The 17,148-nt window shown below is 38.9% G+C and overlaps 1 protein-coding gene across 1 annotated transcript in view; it reads right to left on the bottom strand.

Annotated features, from left to right (window-relative positions):
• Positions 1-604: 604 nt before the first annotated feature.
• The window catches only part of LOC119908630 (exostosin-1-like), a 166,622-nt gene continuing 150,078 nt past the window's right edge, over positions 605-17,148 (bottom strand). The window contains exon 4 of the mRNA XM_038726436.1: positions 605-1,043. Coding sequence (XP_038582364.1) covers positions 824-1,043 — 220 coding nt within the window. The 3' untranslated portion in view covers positions 605-823. The remainder of the gene's footprint in view (positions 1,044-17,148) is intronic.

Here is a 17,148-nt window from a genome sequence, read left to right as displayed (position 1 = left end):
TTCAGTTTCCGTGGCTACCTTTTCTCTCCTATATGCTCTTGCAATGTGTTCTTTGTTGGTGAAAAGCATGTAGCATTCTCTGTGGACTCCCACATTAGCTGGCCCATCTTGGTCTTTCCAGACTTCTGATAATTGAAATGTAGCTATGGCTTTTTCAGCTATTAAACTCTCAATGTTGAGTTTAACCCATTTCTGGGCACACTGAACAATTGCTTTTTTCTTATGCAGTCTATGTAATTAAGTGTCAATTTTAGCTTTGTCATACATGACTTACCAGATGTTTGTCATGATTTAGACAACTGCATAGTATTCACCAACATTTATTACTCCACCTTTGAATGTTGTATATAGTTTATCACAGGTGTATATTATAGTTTATTGTCAGTATTTATACAGTTCTTTGGCAATACTGTATCTGAATATGGACAAATTTTTACAGAGTAAACCTCATGATCACATCTGTCTTCGCGAAACTGATCACAAAAAGCACATGATAAATATAACTGATATTTTTCCTTTTTCTTTTTTTTACTGATACAGATTACAATGTAATTGAGATTTTTTTATATTTATAACATGAATTTAAACTAATGAAACGGAAAGCTTTACTATTTACTGAATTTTATTGAGTGTGTCAATATAAATTACAGCTGTTACAAATGCTTTTCCAATTACTGTACAATCACCTGAACTATGGAAAAGATGTGACATAAAGAAAGATCCTCTTTTATTGTTGGGTCTATGTACTAATATTACTAATCCCTTAACAGTAGAAATTAATATGTATCCTGAATTTGATATGTAAGTGTGACTGTAAAAATCTTCAATCTATAAAGAAAGAGTTATGGTAACCATTTGAAAATTTGTGGTTGAGATTGTCATCCATCTGCAACATGACATTGCAAAATACAAAGAGAAACACAAAATTATGCTGAGAATTTGGATTCATCTCCTTATATAAAGACCTGTACCTCGCTGAGCACATGACCTGTAGATCTTCACACTGCTCAGTTTGAAAGTTTTCTTCTCCTCTGACAATCAATCTGTGGAAAGGTAAGAAGTAAAATGTTATCTTCATATTTATTCAAAAAAGTCTTTGGATTGTGTGATGAGTATTGGTACTGGATATATATCATGCTTTGTAGCCCTGTTATGTTGTTGGATGAATAAATGTAGTGAATGAAGAGAGTCTGGATGTGGCCACTGTTATTCTCTTTTTCAGGATGAAGTGTGTTATGATCTTTCTGGTGTTGACGTTTGTTGTCCTCATGGCTAAACCTGGGGAGGAGTTTGGAGTTGCACGGACAGGTGCAAAGACTGCATGGAGACGTAAATCACAACAGAACATACATTCAGTTTCAACTTAATGCAATCCTTGATGCAGAAAGGCTACTTCAGACAGTTGTAATAACCACTAGTATAAAACGTAAAAAAAACTGCACCAAAATACATATTTGTAAAATATGTCAATAATAATGTGCCTATGAGTTTGAAAAACTTGACTTTTCAAATAGATTACAAAGCTAGAGGAGTATATATTTTGTTTATTTGTTCTGTATTTTACTTAATTTAGTCCTGACAGCTCAGCTACACTCATTGGCCACTTCATACACCTGATTTTTTTCAAGCGCATACACAGAGCAGACAGCTAGCGGACTGAGGAGATACTCACTGAATTTGAGAAAAAGACTTGTATTGGGTTAGAATTGCTTGTTGCTTATAAACTGAAAGTAAAGCATTACCATTATCTTACAAACTACTGAATAATCTTTAGTACCATCATAATACTATCATATGGTTTGATGTTTTTTTTCATTCTCATCATCATTTAGCACACAGGTGCAATTGGTTTTGAAAAATTTGAAATGGCTTGCAATTGCGAACTGTGCTGATGAATAAAACTGCAATACAAAAAGTCAAACTCTGTTTAAAGCTATTACTTAAGTAAATATAAGGAATGCGCCAATGTGATATATCATATGTGTACATACAAAATTGGTATTCCTAGCGCAAATCTGTAATTAATCGGTAATCTTAATTCCTTGAACCAACTAGCTATTCATGAATAGATCCACATTACATACATTTCAGGAAATGCAATTGTACTGTAGTGATGTAAGGTTAGAGCCCTGTGGGTATTATTTGTGACATTACTATCGGTTTTTTTGTTTTTTAAACACAGCAATCAAGATGTTGACATCATGCACATTCAGTCAAATCATGTACATAGTTACTGAGCATAACTCCTATTAGTGATATTTTGTTTCCATGTACCCTAAGATTAGCCTAAATTTAGTCAATATTAGTTTATTTAGTTTAATATTACAAAAGATATTACTATACAGATGCATCAAATATACATTGTACTATTTAGTAAATTTCTATAAATATATTGAAACATAAGAACACTTTTCTGTCACTCTGGAAATCAGTCTTTGCAAGAGACTCTGCATGAGAGTGAATCATATGTTATTTAACATCATTTTCATATCAACGTTTCGTATGTAAATTTGAAAAAAGGAGTTCATGTTAAAGTGTTTTTAAAAAATGATCATCAACTTCGGGTAAAATAAACACGTAGATTTGATCATTTTCATCTAGACGACTCATCGGTTCTTTTTCGCATTATAGCATACAGTATAAGGAATATAATAATTGATTGCCAGCTGTTAAAGACTTACTCTGCAGGTGATCATGGCTCTGAACAAGAAAAGGAAAGGGATGGAGGAGGAGGGAGCAGGGACAAGCATAGATCTGATTATAGGTGCACTATTGAATGTTATTGTATGACTCTGAAGTAAATTAGAGTTCATGTGGTCATGTACTATTTGATTCAAATTATTTATTGAGGCTTTGCAAATATGTTGCATAATACACCATTTGCCATTGTCAAGGCTGGACTTTTGAATTGAATGAATACATAATAATAATAATAATAGTTGATGTCATCCAAATGATGACAGGCAGACAAGGAACATTTTGAAGAAGTCTTTGCAGAGATCCCTATAGAGACAAATACGTGTGACAACCAGCTTATTGATTATAACAAATTTGTGGTCATCTGGAAATTTCAGACAGAGTCAGACAACATTTTTGCTTTCTGTACAAACACACTCAGGGAGGAAAACCCAAATGATTTTCATTGTTTTACATATTAGCCAAATGACTTGCAAATATTTGTTGCCAGTCCACCCCTGGATGTAAATGCACTGTATATACTGCTTGAACAACATGGTGAGTTGATACTGAAAGTTTAGGAGCTGAGATAAAACACCTTGTCATCTACTGGCAGAACTAGACATTGCACCATACAATGACTAATACAGTTTTGCTAAATAGTTTTAGCATGAATTCCCCCCCCCCGCCCCCCCCCCTTTTCTATAAAAGACACAATTACTTCACAATTGACTCACATCAACTGCAGAACTCCCAGTGGCGCCCTTAACTGTCAGGATCTGACTATCAATCTGAGGACAGGTAAAGCAAATATTTTTTCATTTTACTATTATTAATAAACATTAGCACTGCAGATTCACTGTGACTTGTTGCCATGTTATCTTGTTGGATGAATGAAAGTGTCTGAATGTGTTGTTGACTCATGGGATGTGCCTGTGATGTGTTTTGTATGCAGGATGAAGTGTGTTATGATGTTTCTTGTGTTGACGCTGGTCGTCCTCATGGCTGAACCTGGGGAGTGTTTATTTGGACGTCTGAAAGCCATGTGGCGTGGTGCCAAACAGGCATGGAGAGGTAAATCACAAGGGAAGATAGTTAGTGTTGGAGTTTGGTGCTCTGCTCCACTAATGTTAGTCTGTGGGTGATGTTGGTATGAAGTTTTAACAACAGACTTTTGTTGTGTGTACATACTGTTCAGGGACTGCACTGTGCTCTTACAAAAATTAAATAAATGTTTGGATGATGTGATAAAACTTTTAATCTAATTTACAATGTTGTACTGAACCAGTCTGACCTGAAGTTACCAATCACTTTGGTGGGTTTGTTAAAAATTTGTTGATTGTTATTTGTTTTGCTGGCGTGTCAACCTCATTAGATATTAGGAAGTTTGTATTGTGTACACAGTATATTATATTATATAAATTTACAATTTGGTGAGTGGGTATTTTTCCATTATTGTACTGTTTATTACAAATATATCTTAGGTAGGCTAAATAGATCCAGTATTTGCCAGTAAGTATAATCAGTACAATAATGATACACAAATTATTTTAAACATTAAATAATGTTGTGATAAGTTCATAACATAATGTTTTCGGTGTGCTGTCATTTTCTTTTCTTTGTCTGTTTAGAACACAAATATAAAAGTCAAATGAAGAAGCTGAATGCAAGGTAAGGACTTCTGATAAATAATTGCAGTTTATATCTAACAAGACAGACTTTCAAGTCTGCACATAAGATCCTTAAACCAATAAAACATTGCAAAAAACCTAGGAAAAATATTTACACATTTACAGAACCTTTGTCAAACTTTAATCTGTAATTAATCTGTAATCTTGATTCCTTCCCCCAACAAGGCAACAAAGCAGATCTGACAACCCACAACCTGAAGATGAACCTTATAAGCGCTGAATTTGTGAGAGTGAATACAAAAACTCAGTTTTACGCTATATGGTTTAAGGGGAATTGTATTGCCCCTTCCTGTAGCTTTGTGCCTTGCATTACAGGAAACAAATGGATAAACAAACCAGTCATCTAAGATAATAAGAGATTGACCAGGCAAAGTTCTAATTGGTTTTGAAATATGAGAAACTTCTTGATGTTGCAAACTGTCCTGATGAATAAAACTGCAATACAAAAAGTCAAACTCAGCTGTGTCTTATTACTTGACGCAATATATTCCTGTGATTTTACATTAAAATTTCCAATCATGAAAAAAGCATGAAAGAGAGTGTCTCCGGGAGGGTCTTTATGAGGCTAACTGCAGACAGGAAGAAACTGTTCACGCAGTGACAAGTTTTGGTCCTCCCCCTGAGGGGAGTGTCTGAAACTGTGAGACATTTTAAGGGGAAGAGTGGAAGGAGAGACACGAGGCAAAGATACTGAGTGAGATAAAAGGAACATGTGCATGACAATGTTCTAAAAACCCTGGGAAGTTAGTTATTGTAGAATTTGCCTCTTCATATTTAATATTTTTCTTCAGTATCACAGTAATTTAGTGATGGTTGTCTGTACATCTATGAGTACATCACAACAAGGAACTGCAAATAGCTAATTTAGCATACTTTACAATTTGGCATAATGTAAAGAAATAGTAGTTTATGGTAACAGTAAGGAAACAGTAAGGTTGCAAGCCATATGGCCAAAACAATGCGCAAAAAGATACTACAATGCTCTGTAGAGTAAACTCATACACTATAGGTTCTTTTTTGGCACACTGCCAGAAGATCCTTTTTTGTTTAATTTGGGTATGAGGATTTATTTGATCCAATAGGTACAGATAAAATGATTTCCCCATATGATGTTAATGACAGGCTTTTGCATGTGTGTAAACTAACCCCTCCTCCTTCTTACACTAGAAACGATTTGGCTACAGAGAGAGCAGACCAGGCAGGCTGAGGTGTCAGAGATAGGGATGATGGATCTCGCTCACTGTTGCCTGAAAACAACCTAAAGGGCATCATGAACCAACCCTGAAAATGACACCTGAATTTCCCCAATAAGATTAAACAAACATAAACCAAATAGACAGGCAGAGTTTGTTTTGGGCAGTTGGGGCTTCACTTAAAACATATTGATCGGAAATGAGAAGTGGTCACAGGAGGGATGAGATTAGAAAGGTATGTGTATTTGTGTGTGTGTGTGTGTTTGTCTGAGGGTCACCTGTGTCATTGGCCGTGGTTGTTTACCCAGAGGCGATTGCTGGCCTCACACACAAGCCCTACCCAGACAGAGATGCGTGGTAAATAATAGAAGAGCCACGACAGAGGGCAGACACACACAAACACAGATCAGCATCAAGGTTAAAGATGGGTGTGGGGGTAATGGGAGAGCTCTTTATCGACACGTCATTAATATATGAGGGTTCAGCAAAGCAGAGAGGGAGGGAGATGAGAGACAGTCATGTAGTCAGTGTGGATCCTGACATCTGCATATCAAATGTATCAATGACAGCTCAGTCATTGAAATATGATTTCAGCCACATGGGAGAGTCAGGTGACTTCCCCCTCACTTACTCACATTGCAGATTCTCACCATTCATGTGAGCTGTTGACTGAGCTGAGCTCTGTCTCTACATCACAGTAACAACTTTATGTCCATTGACTGCCTGGAGCAGGGGCGATTCTAGTATTCGGCCCCTAATGAGAATGTAGCATGCATACAATGCCTTGCAAAAGTGTTCACTAATTGGTGGAGAGAATAAGTAGGCCTACTAGAAAGGATCTGGTGCAGAGTGGAACGGGTCACTCAAGGGCGTCACTTTGTGTTGAAAAGAGGTGGAAGGGGACAGATTAGGGGCTTGATGATACATTTGTGTCATGACATGTGGTGTTGCATGAGAATAAGACAAGAAAATTTTTAGAACTATTTAGATGAAGTATGTGATGTGGAAATATATGTGCGGGGGGTCTGGGAGTCCACCCACAGAAGATTTTGAGCATTAAACTTGTAATTTCCTGCATTCTGGAGACATTCTGCGCATGCGTTGGCGTCCATAGCAACCTGTCGGAAGCTCCGTCTTAAACCGGACTCTTATCCAGTTTTAATCTACACTTTTACGTTACATGTTTTATATCCTTTTTATTTAACTTAAGTTTTTAACTTAAGTTTTACGTGGGTTAAGGATTTTAGTCATCTGACATGGATTTTAAGCTAGATGACCGTAATGCTATCAACGCTACCGATCACAACAAAGCTCTGGCGACTAACGTTATGCTGGCCGAGATAACTCTGCCCCATGACGACTGCACACTCCTTAAGAAAGCGAACAAAAACATTGCTGACCTTATGGAAGACACCCGACGACTTTCAGAGGAACTCAAAGAGAAAGATTCCCTGCTGACTGGCTTTATGGATGTGGCTTCAGTACAAGCCAAATAGATTGTTTCTCTTAGTGCAACTGCTGACATCCAGGACACTGTGCTATGGGACCCCTCTACCCTTCCCAGGCTTTCATCCTGCTCGACTCCAAAGCATCAGTCAACCTGGGCTGAAGTGGTGGTCCGTGGCTGCAAGAGAGGCTCGGACAGGGCTGCCTCTCCTCCACACATCCACCTCTCCAACCGCTATGCAGCCCTGTCTGACTACCCTCCAGTCCATCCAGCGGATGCACCTGCGGCTTTGAGACTCCCTGATACAGATCTCTTTCGGCGGACAGTGCCGGCCGACACTGTTGCATCTACTCCACTTGCTACAGCTCCTGCACCGGCGGAAAACGGTGATTGGCTGGGCCGCCGGTCTGCCCCTGGGCCTGATCGGCAGCCGTCATCCCGGTCAAAAACCTCCACTTCCCGATGTAGGATCCTGAAGGAGGCAGACGCTCCGGAGGCCGTCTCTATCCTGCATCGGTGGGTAGCCCTTCTCTCAGGTCTGTTACTGCTACTCCAACACAACACTCGGTAGCTCACACACTCCATCCTCAGTCCGCACGCAGCGTTGAAGCAGATTCTGCTCAGTCCTGCTCTGGAACCCCACAACCGGCATCTCCTCGTCCCCTTTTCTCCCCAACCACACTAATAATTGGTGACTCCATAACCAGAAACATTCGTTTCTTTAACGCTACCACACAATCTAGATTTTATGTTTTTAACTGAATCCTGGTTCCAAATGAATGACTATAGCCAGCTAGCTGAACTGTGTCCGCCTCAAAGTGGTTGTTTTAGTCAACCGAGGGTCAGTGGTCGTGGTGGTGGGCTAGTGAGCATGTATAGAAAATTTTTTAAATGTCATCAAGTACGCTGTGATGAATTTAACTCCTTTGAAGTTCTCACTCTTAAACTTGAAGGGCTGCAACCTATCATATTTGTTATAATTTATCGCCCCCCAAAACCGCCTGGAGGATTTTTATCAGAACTTCCTGAATTTTTATCTACTCTGGTTTTAAATTATGATAGAATTGTTCTTTATGGCGATTTTAATATTCATGTTGATGACCCTACCAATGTTAATGCAACTGACTTTTTAAATATGGCCACTTCTTCAAACAACATGTCAGAGGGCAAACACATAACCGTGGTCATACACTGGACTTGGTTTTTACCCTGGATGTCAGTATTTCCTCTGTGGAATTAGTGGACATGACCATATCTGACCACAGATGTATTGTTTTTAGCTGTGATTCGCCTGTTACTCATGCCGCCTCACCAAGCTCCGTGTGTTCTCACATCTTTAATGAACAAAGTGTTTCAAAGTTTAGCACATTCTTTCAGAGCCAAAGCCAACACCTGTCTGATTCACTTCAATCACTTCAATCATATCTGCTTGTTGTCACTAAATATTACTGCTCCTCTAAAGGAGGTAGAGCAGGTTGGCCGTTAATCGGAAGGTTAGCGGTTCAATCCCTGGCTCCCCCAGGCTGCGTGTCGAAGTGTCCTTGGGCAAGATACTGAACCCCAAATTGCCCCTGGCGGCTGTTCCGCCAGTGTATGAATGTGTGTGAATGTTAGTTTCTGTTTGAGCACTTAGGCTCAGTGTATGAATGTGTTTGACTGGTGAATGCAGACGTAGTGTAAAAACGCTTTGAGTGACCCAAAAGACTAGAAAGGTGCTATACAAATACAGAGCATTTACATTTACGTCTAAAGCTAGTAAGCAACCCTGGATAAATGACAGTATTCACAGCCTAAAAAGGGAATGCAGGAAAGCAGAGCAAGATTGGAAAATATCCATTCTCCAAGTCCATTACCTCAGTCTGAAGGATTTATTAATTAACTACAATAACATGGTTAAGGATGCGAGAACACACTATTTTTCTGAACTCATTACTACACATAAACACAAACCCAGGTTTCTGTTTACAACTATGGATCAGCTGGTAAACCCAACCCCTCCTTGTGCCTCAGCTGGAAGTAATGATGACTGAATTGTTTTGATCTTATTTTACCAATAAGGTGGTGTCAATCAGAGCCTCTATTACCCCCACGGCCAGTTTAACCAGTTTTATTCCATCGACTTGTCTGAGCTTTTAAAAACAGTATCACAAATGAGAGTGTCCTCCGGCCCACTTGATGTAATACCTACAAAGTTTTTACTGAAAGTAATAGATTCTGTTGGGCCCCCTTTGATCTCTGTTTTCCACAGCTCCCTATCTACTGATTGTGTCCCTGATTATTTTAAAACGGCTTGCGTGAACCGGCTTTTAAAGAAACCTGGATTAGATCCCTCCCTCATAAAATTTTAGACCAATTTCAAAACTGCCTTTTATTGCAAAGATTCTAGAAAGAATTGTGTCCAAACAGCTGCTCACTGTACTGGAAAATAACAAATTATTTGAAAAGTTTCAGTCTGGTTTCAGGAAGTACCACAGCACTGAGACTGCCCTGCTTAAAGTCACCAATGACCTTTTAATGTCTGCTGATGAAGGCATGTGCTCAGTCCTGGTACTCCTGGACCTTAGCGCTGCTTTTGACACCATTGATCATAACATCATGTTAGACAGACTGAGGCACTGGGTGGGGATCTCTGGTACTGCCCTAGAATGGTTTTCATCCTACCTGTCAAATAGTTCAGTCCATTTTACACGCCTTCATCTCATCACGCCTGGATTATTGCAACAACCTTTTCACTTGTTTAACCCAAAAATCTACTGATCGACTCCAGACTGTCCAGAACTCAGCTGCCAGGCTTTTAACCAGAACAAAGAAATATGACCACATCACCCCTATTTTAGCTTCATTACACTGGCTCCCAGTATGTTTTAAAATTGACATTAAAATTTTATTGATCACTTTTAAAGCTCTTCATGGCCTCTCGCCTTGTTATATTTCTGACCTTTTAGTCCCATACGCACCAGCACGTACCTTGAGATCCTCGGGCAGAGGTCTGTTGTCTGTTCCAGAGTCTCGACTGAAAACTAAAGGGGACAGATGTCTATGAAGATTCTCAGTCATCCAGGTCATAGTTATCCAACGAGGGTTAAAATGAAGGGCAACTGGACTTGGTTGAAGATACTGGAAGACGTTTCGTCCCTCATCCAAAGGACTTCTTCAGTTCTGACTGACTGGCAGGGAAACTCAGCTATTTAACCTCAGTGGGGTCGTTATCCCGGGTCATCGATACCGCTGGTTCGTTACAGGGGAGGGGGTCTACGCCACCACTTATCCCCCACTTACAATGCTGTCCTTTCATCACTTCCCAGGAAACTCAACAAACGTAACCTATTGGCCTCAGGTGAAGATACCAACGATGGTCGTTCAGTCTTGGCCACAGGTAGTCTCAACGACTGTCGTCACAGCAACAAGGAACACTAACGAACCAGCGGTATCGATGACCCGGGATAACGACCCCACTGAGGTTAAATAGCTGAGTTTCCCTGCCAGTCAGTCAGAACTGAAGAAGTCCTTTGGATGAGGGACGAAACGTCTTCCAGTATCTTCAACCAAGTCCAGTTGCCCTTCATTTTAACCCTCGTTGGATAAAGGGGACAGAGCGTTTGCTGTCAGGGCCCCGAGGCTCTGGAACAGCCTGCCCGAGGAAATCAGGTCGGCTGAGTCAGTGAAGTCTTTTAAGTCCCTTCTTAAAACATACTTTTATAGGAGAGCCTTTCCCGATCTTATTTGACTTTATTTTATCCCTTTCATTTTATTCTATTTTACTTATTTTATATTTATCTTAAACGTATATTTGGTCTTTTCTATGTTTTCTTGCTTGTATTGTTGTCTTTTGGGTATTGTATTTTTGTCTTTGCACTTGTTGAAGCACTTTGTTTTTGAAAAGTGCTCTACAAATAAAGATTATTATTATTATTATTGTTTTCTACTCCAATTTATGGTGGAAATATCTGTTTTTATATGATATACATGCATTGCATGTTTTCTTATTGTGCAAATCAACCTTTCTCAAAGCATTTTCATTTGTTGGTTAACATTTCTTGGCGTTATTTTTCAGAATGTTTTTAACAAATGCTTTCAAAAAGTGATGGGGACAAAAGCAGCCGTTTCAAAATGTGGTGGGTACATGTCCCCAGCGCCCCCAGTGTACATGACACCTATGGGGTCAGTGGACCAGTTAGGGTCAGACAGCAGTGTGGAGCTGTGTGCTCATGTTTACTCCCTCAGGAGGGTGGGTGTTAAAAGTGTTTCCTAATTTAAGTGTTCAGTCTTGTGTTTTCAGTTAAATCTTGTTACATGCTTGCTTTCTCTTTTAAGGAAGTACTTTTCTGTTGCTGATTGAGTTTACAGTATTATTTAATTGTTAATAAAAAGGGTAGTTAGTGATTGGAAGGGAGAGGGGAGGCAGCAGGCTTTGGGCTGGACTTTTTCATTTTGCAAACCTATTACATGCACAAAAAGATATATAACTCAAGGAGAAGGAAAAAGCCAAAAAGCACAATATGACCTCTTTAAAGTAGCCCTCATCGTAAAATATTATATATACAATAACGAGATGCCTGAAGATTCTTAGTCATCCAGGTCATAGTTATCCAGCGAAGGCTAAAGTCAAGGGCAACTGGACTTGGTTGAAGATACTGGAAAGCAAGATGTCTGAAGATTCTCAGTCATCCAGGTCATAGTTATCCAATGATGAGTTAAAGTCAAAGTCGGTTTAAAGACTTTAACCTTCGTTGGATATATACAATAACATTAACTATTGGGAGAAACTTACAAGTAAAAATGAAGACCAAACTGTTTATGTTATGTAAACATTTCCATCCCATGATCCTACCACAGCTTAAATGATTAGCAGATGACCTGATCAGTCAATCAGACAATCAGTAATTGACTTTTGTAACACTCGACTGATCACTTCAGACATTTAAATAGCTAAAATGCCAAACATTTTCTGGTTCCAGCTTCTCAAATGTGAGAATTTGATGCTTTTCTTTGACATATATGTTAGTAAACTGAATATTTGGAGGTTTTAGAATGATGGACAGATATGGCAATGTGAATATGTCACCTTCAAAATGTGAGAAATCATGATGGCAATTTTTTACACAAAGCATTTTATGATAAAATGAATTAAGACAGGAATTCACACATTTATCAATAAGATTTTATATATTTTTTGTGCAGCACATAGCTGTAATTTCCCAAAATCCTGTATTTGAACAAGAACATTTCAAAAATAAAAATTATTATTTCAAATAAGTTTAATGAGATGTTGTAAATAATATTGAAAACAAATATGGGTACTGTGGGTATTATAAGATCAATATTTTAACAAGGCATTCGGGCCTTTTCTTTTCTTAATCTCCTCCAGTCATGGAGTGGCCTCCTAATACAAGCCTGCTGTGAGAAGTCAGACAGGGCAAACAAGACAGGAGACAAATGTGTCATCAATCATAAAAGCTTTAGGAAAAGAACATGACGGCAAAATAACCCCAGAAATCTCTCACTTTTTTTATTCTTTTTCCCTCTGTCTCTCCCTTCACTCTAACTCACACCAAATCAATAATTATCTCATCTGATTTCTGTAGTCAAGGTTTTACTTAAAGCAAAATAATAATTACTTTAATGAGAATGTGATTTTTGTGTTTCGAGGCAGATGTTTTGTTAGTACCTGCTGTTGTGTGTTGGCAAACAGATGTGCTGCTAATAACATTTACTACTACTACTACTACATTTACTACACTAAATGTAGTAAGGGGGGGGGGGGGGGGGGGGGGGGGGGATACAATCCCCCGGAGCAATTACTGCTGTCTCTCACTCTCTCTCTCTCACCGCCTCTCGCTCTCTCTCTGTCCCTCTTTCCCACCAAATTTCTCTCTCTCTGTTTGCTGGCTCTTATGTTTCAGCTCCTTGCTCTTCTCAAAACAGAACAGCAGAGAAATAGACAGTTTGGCAGCTGACGTTAAAAATAGACGGGCAAATAGGCAGAAAAAGACAGATCTACATGGTGGATATCAATAAATACATCAAAATTATCATCATGGCCCTTCAAATTTTCTGTTGTTTTGCTGCCTGAAGAGCTATTAAAAACCACTCCCTTTATTATTTTCTTTTGGACATACTGACATCTTTTTCAATTATGGTTTGCAAGTTTTGTTTGTAAGTGAAATTTGTTGATTTGAGTTTGTGCTCTTGTTTGTGTTTATGAATTGGAAATAGGAGAAACTCTTGACTGGTGCTTCCCCTTTATAAAGGAAAAACTGCAGGTTAAGAACAGCAGGGCCAAGAAGTCAGTCAGTTTCACATGTAGAGTGAGCCAGAGGTCTATAAGGTGATCTCATAAATAGTGATGATGTGTGGTACAATGTATCTCCTCGTTCTGCTTTAGAAGATATCCACTTCACTTTTTTTTTTTGCCGGTAATGGTAGCAAAAAAGCCAAGTAAAAAGGGTCTTAACTCAATCTGTGATTTCAAGATATTTGAAGTTTTGGTAGCAACAGGAAGTAATGCTGCTTAGGAAAGGTAGTAAACACCAACTTCCTATTTGAAAATTACATAAAGAAGTAAACAACCGAAACAAGCAAACACCTGCAAGACACAATTTCGAGCTGCATTTCTAAAGCAAACAAACCTATGTAAACTATTTTTGACATATTTCATAAAGATGAGAATTCCAATTTTCATAGTTTTACCATCAATTTGTTACACAAATCATGTGCAAAGCTGATGACTGTATTCTCCGCAGGGACAAATGTGAGTCATTGCTCTGTTTTATCGTCTTTACTGTCTCTACTTTTCTTGAGCTGAGTATAAGCAAAAGCACTCCTTGACGCACACATATAAACACATATGCAGCCTACCCCTGCTGAGTAAATCCATTAAAAGTTGAAAGCTGGTTTTGATTCAGCTTTCTAGTTTGACAGAGCTTCATAAAATCACTGCAGGAGGTCGGTGTATACATGTGTCATCCTAAACTGTCAGCTGTATACTTTTCACACTAAGCCAGCAGAGGGCTGTGTAATATTTAATGTGTAAGTGCGTTTTTAATCTGTATCCACTTGTAGACATGAGGCACACCTACTCTGTCTGCACCAGCCATATAGTGAAAGTAACACGTGTGAATGTACTGGAAACTTGCATTGATGCATTTGGAGCACATACTAGAAGCTATTCAAGTCATTTATCAAGTAAACGTGCCAGTCACTTCTAAAATGTGAGATTTTGCTGTTTTTCTTTGTTTTGTACCACTTTAAATAAGACAAAGCGAGAGGCACACACTTCCAACAGTTCAAACTTAAATTGTAATAGAGCAGATGGCGACCGTTCATTATCTTTTTTTCCCTTTTCTAAAGTGGCCAGAGTAAAATGATAAAGTGCCTGAGCCAGACATTACAAGAGACACACTGAGCAGACACAGAGAACAAGACTAACTCCTTTTCTACTGTCAATCCACCAAATCCATACAGAGAGAAAACGAGCTGTCTGCTCAGATCAAAGTCTAACAGAAGCCCGATGCTTGGTAACAGAAAAATGTAGCTGTGATCTCAGTGTCATGCAGGCTGATCTTATTACAAACCTCATTACGTGTAACAAACGCCACATGGCAGATTTTTTAATCCAAAACTCATAAAATGAGAGATCGTCACAAATGAGGGTTAAGACCTGCTGTTTCACACCGCAGGATTAAACCTATGAAGCGTAGCAATCATGACATGACAGCTTCCTTGTTCAATTAGAACATTCTAACAGTCATTTATCCAACTCAGTTAACAGCTACTCACTAGGGAGTCTACAGTCAAGAGGCTGGTGGGATTCCCCATGATTGCTTAAGGTCCTATATATATCATATTTTGCAATTCAGCAAGATGTGTTAATTAAGGCATTTAAAACTATGTAGCAGATTTAACATGTTTTAGTGTTCCAATAGTCTAAAACCATTGGATTTGGACAACAGAAAGCAATAACAAACCAGAATGAGCTTTTGGTTATGTAAATTGTCAAGTCTTGCCTATTGGACTGATAATCGAATCATATGAGTGTCTGTGTGGCGGGGAGCTGCAGACTGTATTTATTAGTCACTGTTGCTTTACACTGTACATTTAGAGCTAAACTGAGGCTTATTGTTGACCCTTTCCTCTCTGCTCGCCTGCCATTCACCGGTCTTGTGCCAAACTTTGCGTGCGTGCCTGACAACTAACTGTACATGCACGTCGCGGTACTCTTTAAAAACTATATAATATTCTTTGTGAGGTTCATCAATGGTGATAAATGATCCAAACGTCCCGCACGGTACGGACAACTCGACACAACACCGGCAAAGCTCTCTTTAGCAGGTGTTCCTCTACCACTACACACATACACATTACGCCCACACATGCACCCCCTACCTTAAGGGTTAGGGTTACAATTTTGGATTTATTCACACACTTTTATTAAAAGCCTCTTTCTTTTCACATGATTATTTTACAGCATTATATGTTGAAGTATATATTGTAATAGGCAGCTTATTAAATTATTGGGAGAAAACTTGTAGTTCTATTTAAAATCAGACGTTGAGCACCCCTGTATCGGCAAAATGGCACAATCCTTGTTTCATAATGCTGTTGTGAAGCTTCGACTGTGAGATTGACAGTCGGGTCAGGCTCCACCCATTGAAGCATCGAATCTTCAACTATTTGGGGTCAGCCCTACAAAATATACAAGTGCAATGAGTGTGATAGGCAGAAAGACCATACAGAAGGAGTCAAAGGCCTGATAAAGACATCATGGAGCTGTGACACTTTGCTTAACCTTTTCAGAGAGCTACCTCTAAATGGGAAGATGGCTGTGCTGTGAGCTGGTAACACATCTACAGGTGCAAACACAAGGCTTTTTGTCCAGGTGTATCCCAACAATGGGCTTCATTTAACAATATATCTGTGGGTAAGGACTTCAAGTGCAGGACAGAGGGATCTTTTCAAGCTGAGGTTAGGCAGTGGTCCAAGAAGTACTCAGATATTTTACTAAAGAGTAACTTAACAACCCTGACTATCTTGTCTTTGCTGACCTCCAGTGGTTCAACTTTCTTTGCTGCAGGGATGTACATAATAATAATATAATAATCCTTATTTGTAGAATACTTTTCAAAAAACAAGTTACAAAGTGCTTTAACAAGTGTAAAGAATAATACAAAAAACAAGATAAGAGCATGAAAACATTGAAAAGACTAAAATACAGATTAATATAAAATAAGTAAAATAGAATAAAATGAAAGGGATAAAATAAAGTCAAATAAGATCGGGAAAGGCTCTCCTATAAAAGTATGTTTTAAGAAGGGACTTAAAAGAGTTCACTGACTCAGCCGACCTGATTTCCTCGGGCAGGCTGTTCCAGAGCCTCGGGGCCCTGACAGCAAACGCTCTGTCCCCTTTAGTTTTCAGTCGAGACTCTGGAACAGACAACAGACCTCTGCCCGAGGATCTCAAGGTACGTGCTGGTGCGTATGGGACTAAAAGGTCAGAAATATAACAAGGCGAGAGGCCATGAAGAGCTTTAAAAGTAATCAATAGAATTTTAAAGTCAATTCTAAAACATACTGGGAGCCAGTGTAATGAAGCTAAAATAGGAGTAATGTGGTCATATTTCTTTGTTCTGGTTAAAAGCCTGGCACCTGAGTTCTGGACAGTCTGGAGTCGATCAGTAGTTTTGGGTTAAACAGGTGAAAAGGCTGTTGCAATAATCCTGGCATGATGAGATGAATGCGTGTAAAATGGTCTCGGTGTCCTTAAAAGTTAACATAGATCGAATTTTAGCTATATTTCTAAGTTGATAAAAACATGATTGAACAAGCTTTGTGGTGTGCTGCTCGAAATTTAAATTACTATCAAACCAAACACCAAGGTTCTTTGCCACAGGCTTAATGTGATTTACTAGGGAACCAGCAGATGGCAGTATTTGATTTGCCATCTGCTGAGACCCGATGACCAGGATTTCTGTTTTGTCTGAGTTCAGCTGGAGGAAATTATTTGACATCCATTTTTTTAACTTAACACAAAGGCAGTTGTTAAGTGAACTCAGCATTCCAGGGTCTGTGGATCTGATGGGCAAGTATATTTGTGTGTCATCAGCATAAATATGAAAAGAAATGCCATGTTTATGGATAAT

This window comes from Micropterus salmoides, unplaced genomic scaffold, assembly GCF_014851395.1.
Source record: "Micropterus salmoides isolate LMB-PRFRI ecotype aquatic unplaced genomic scaffold, ASM1485139v1 Ms_hic_scaffold_18, whole genome shotgun sequence".
Classification (NCBI taxonomy): domain Eukaryota; kingdom Metazoa; phylum Chordata; class Actinopteri; order Centrarchiformes; family Centrarchidae; genus Micropterus; species Micropterus salmoides.
Note: the sequence above shows the minus strand (reverse complement) of the source record. Positions and strands in the feature narration are given on the sequence as shown.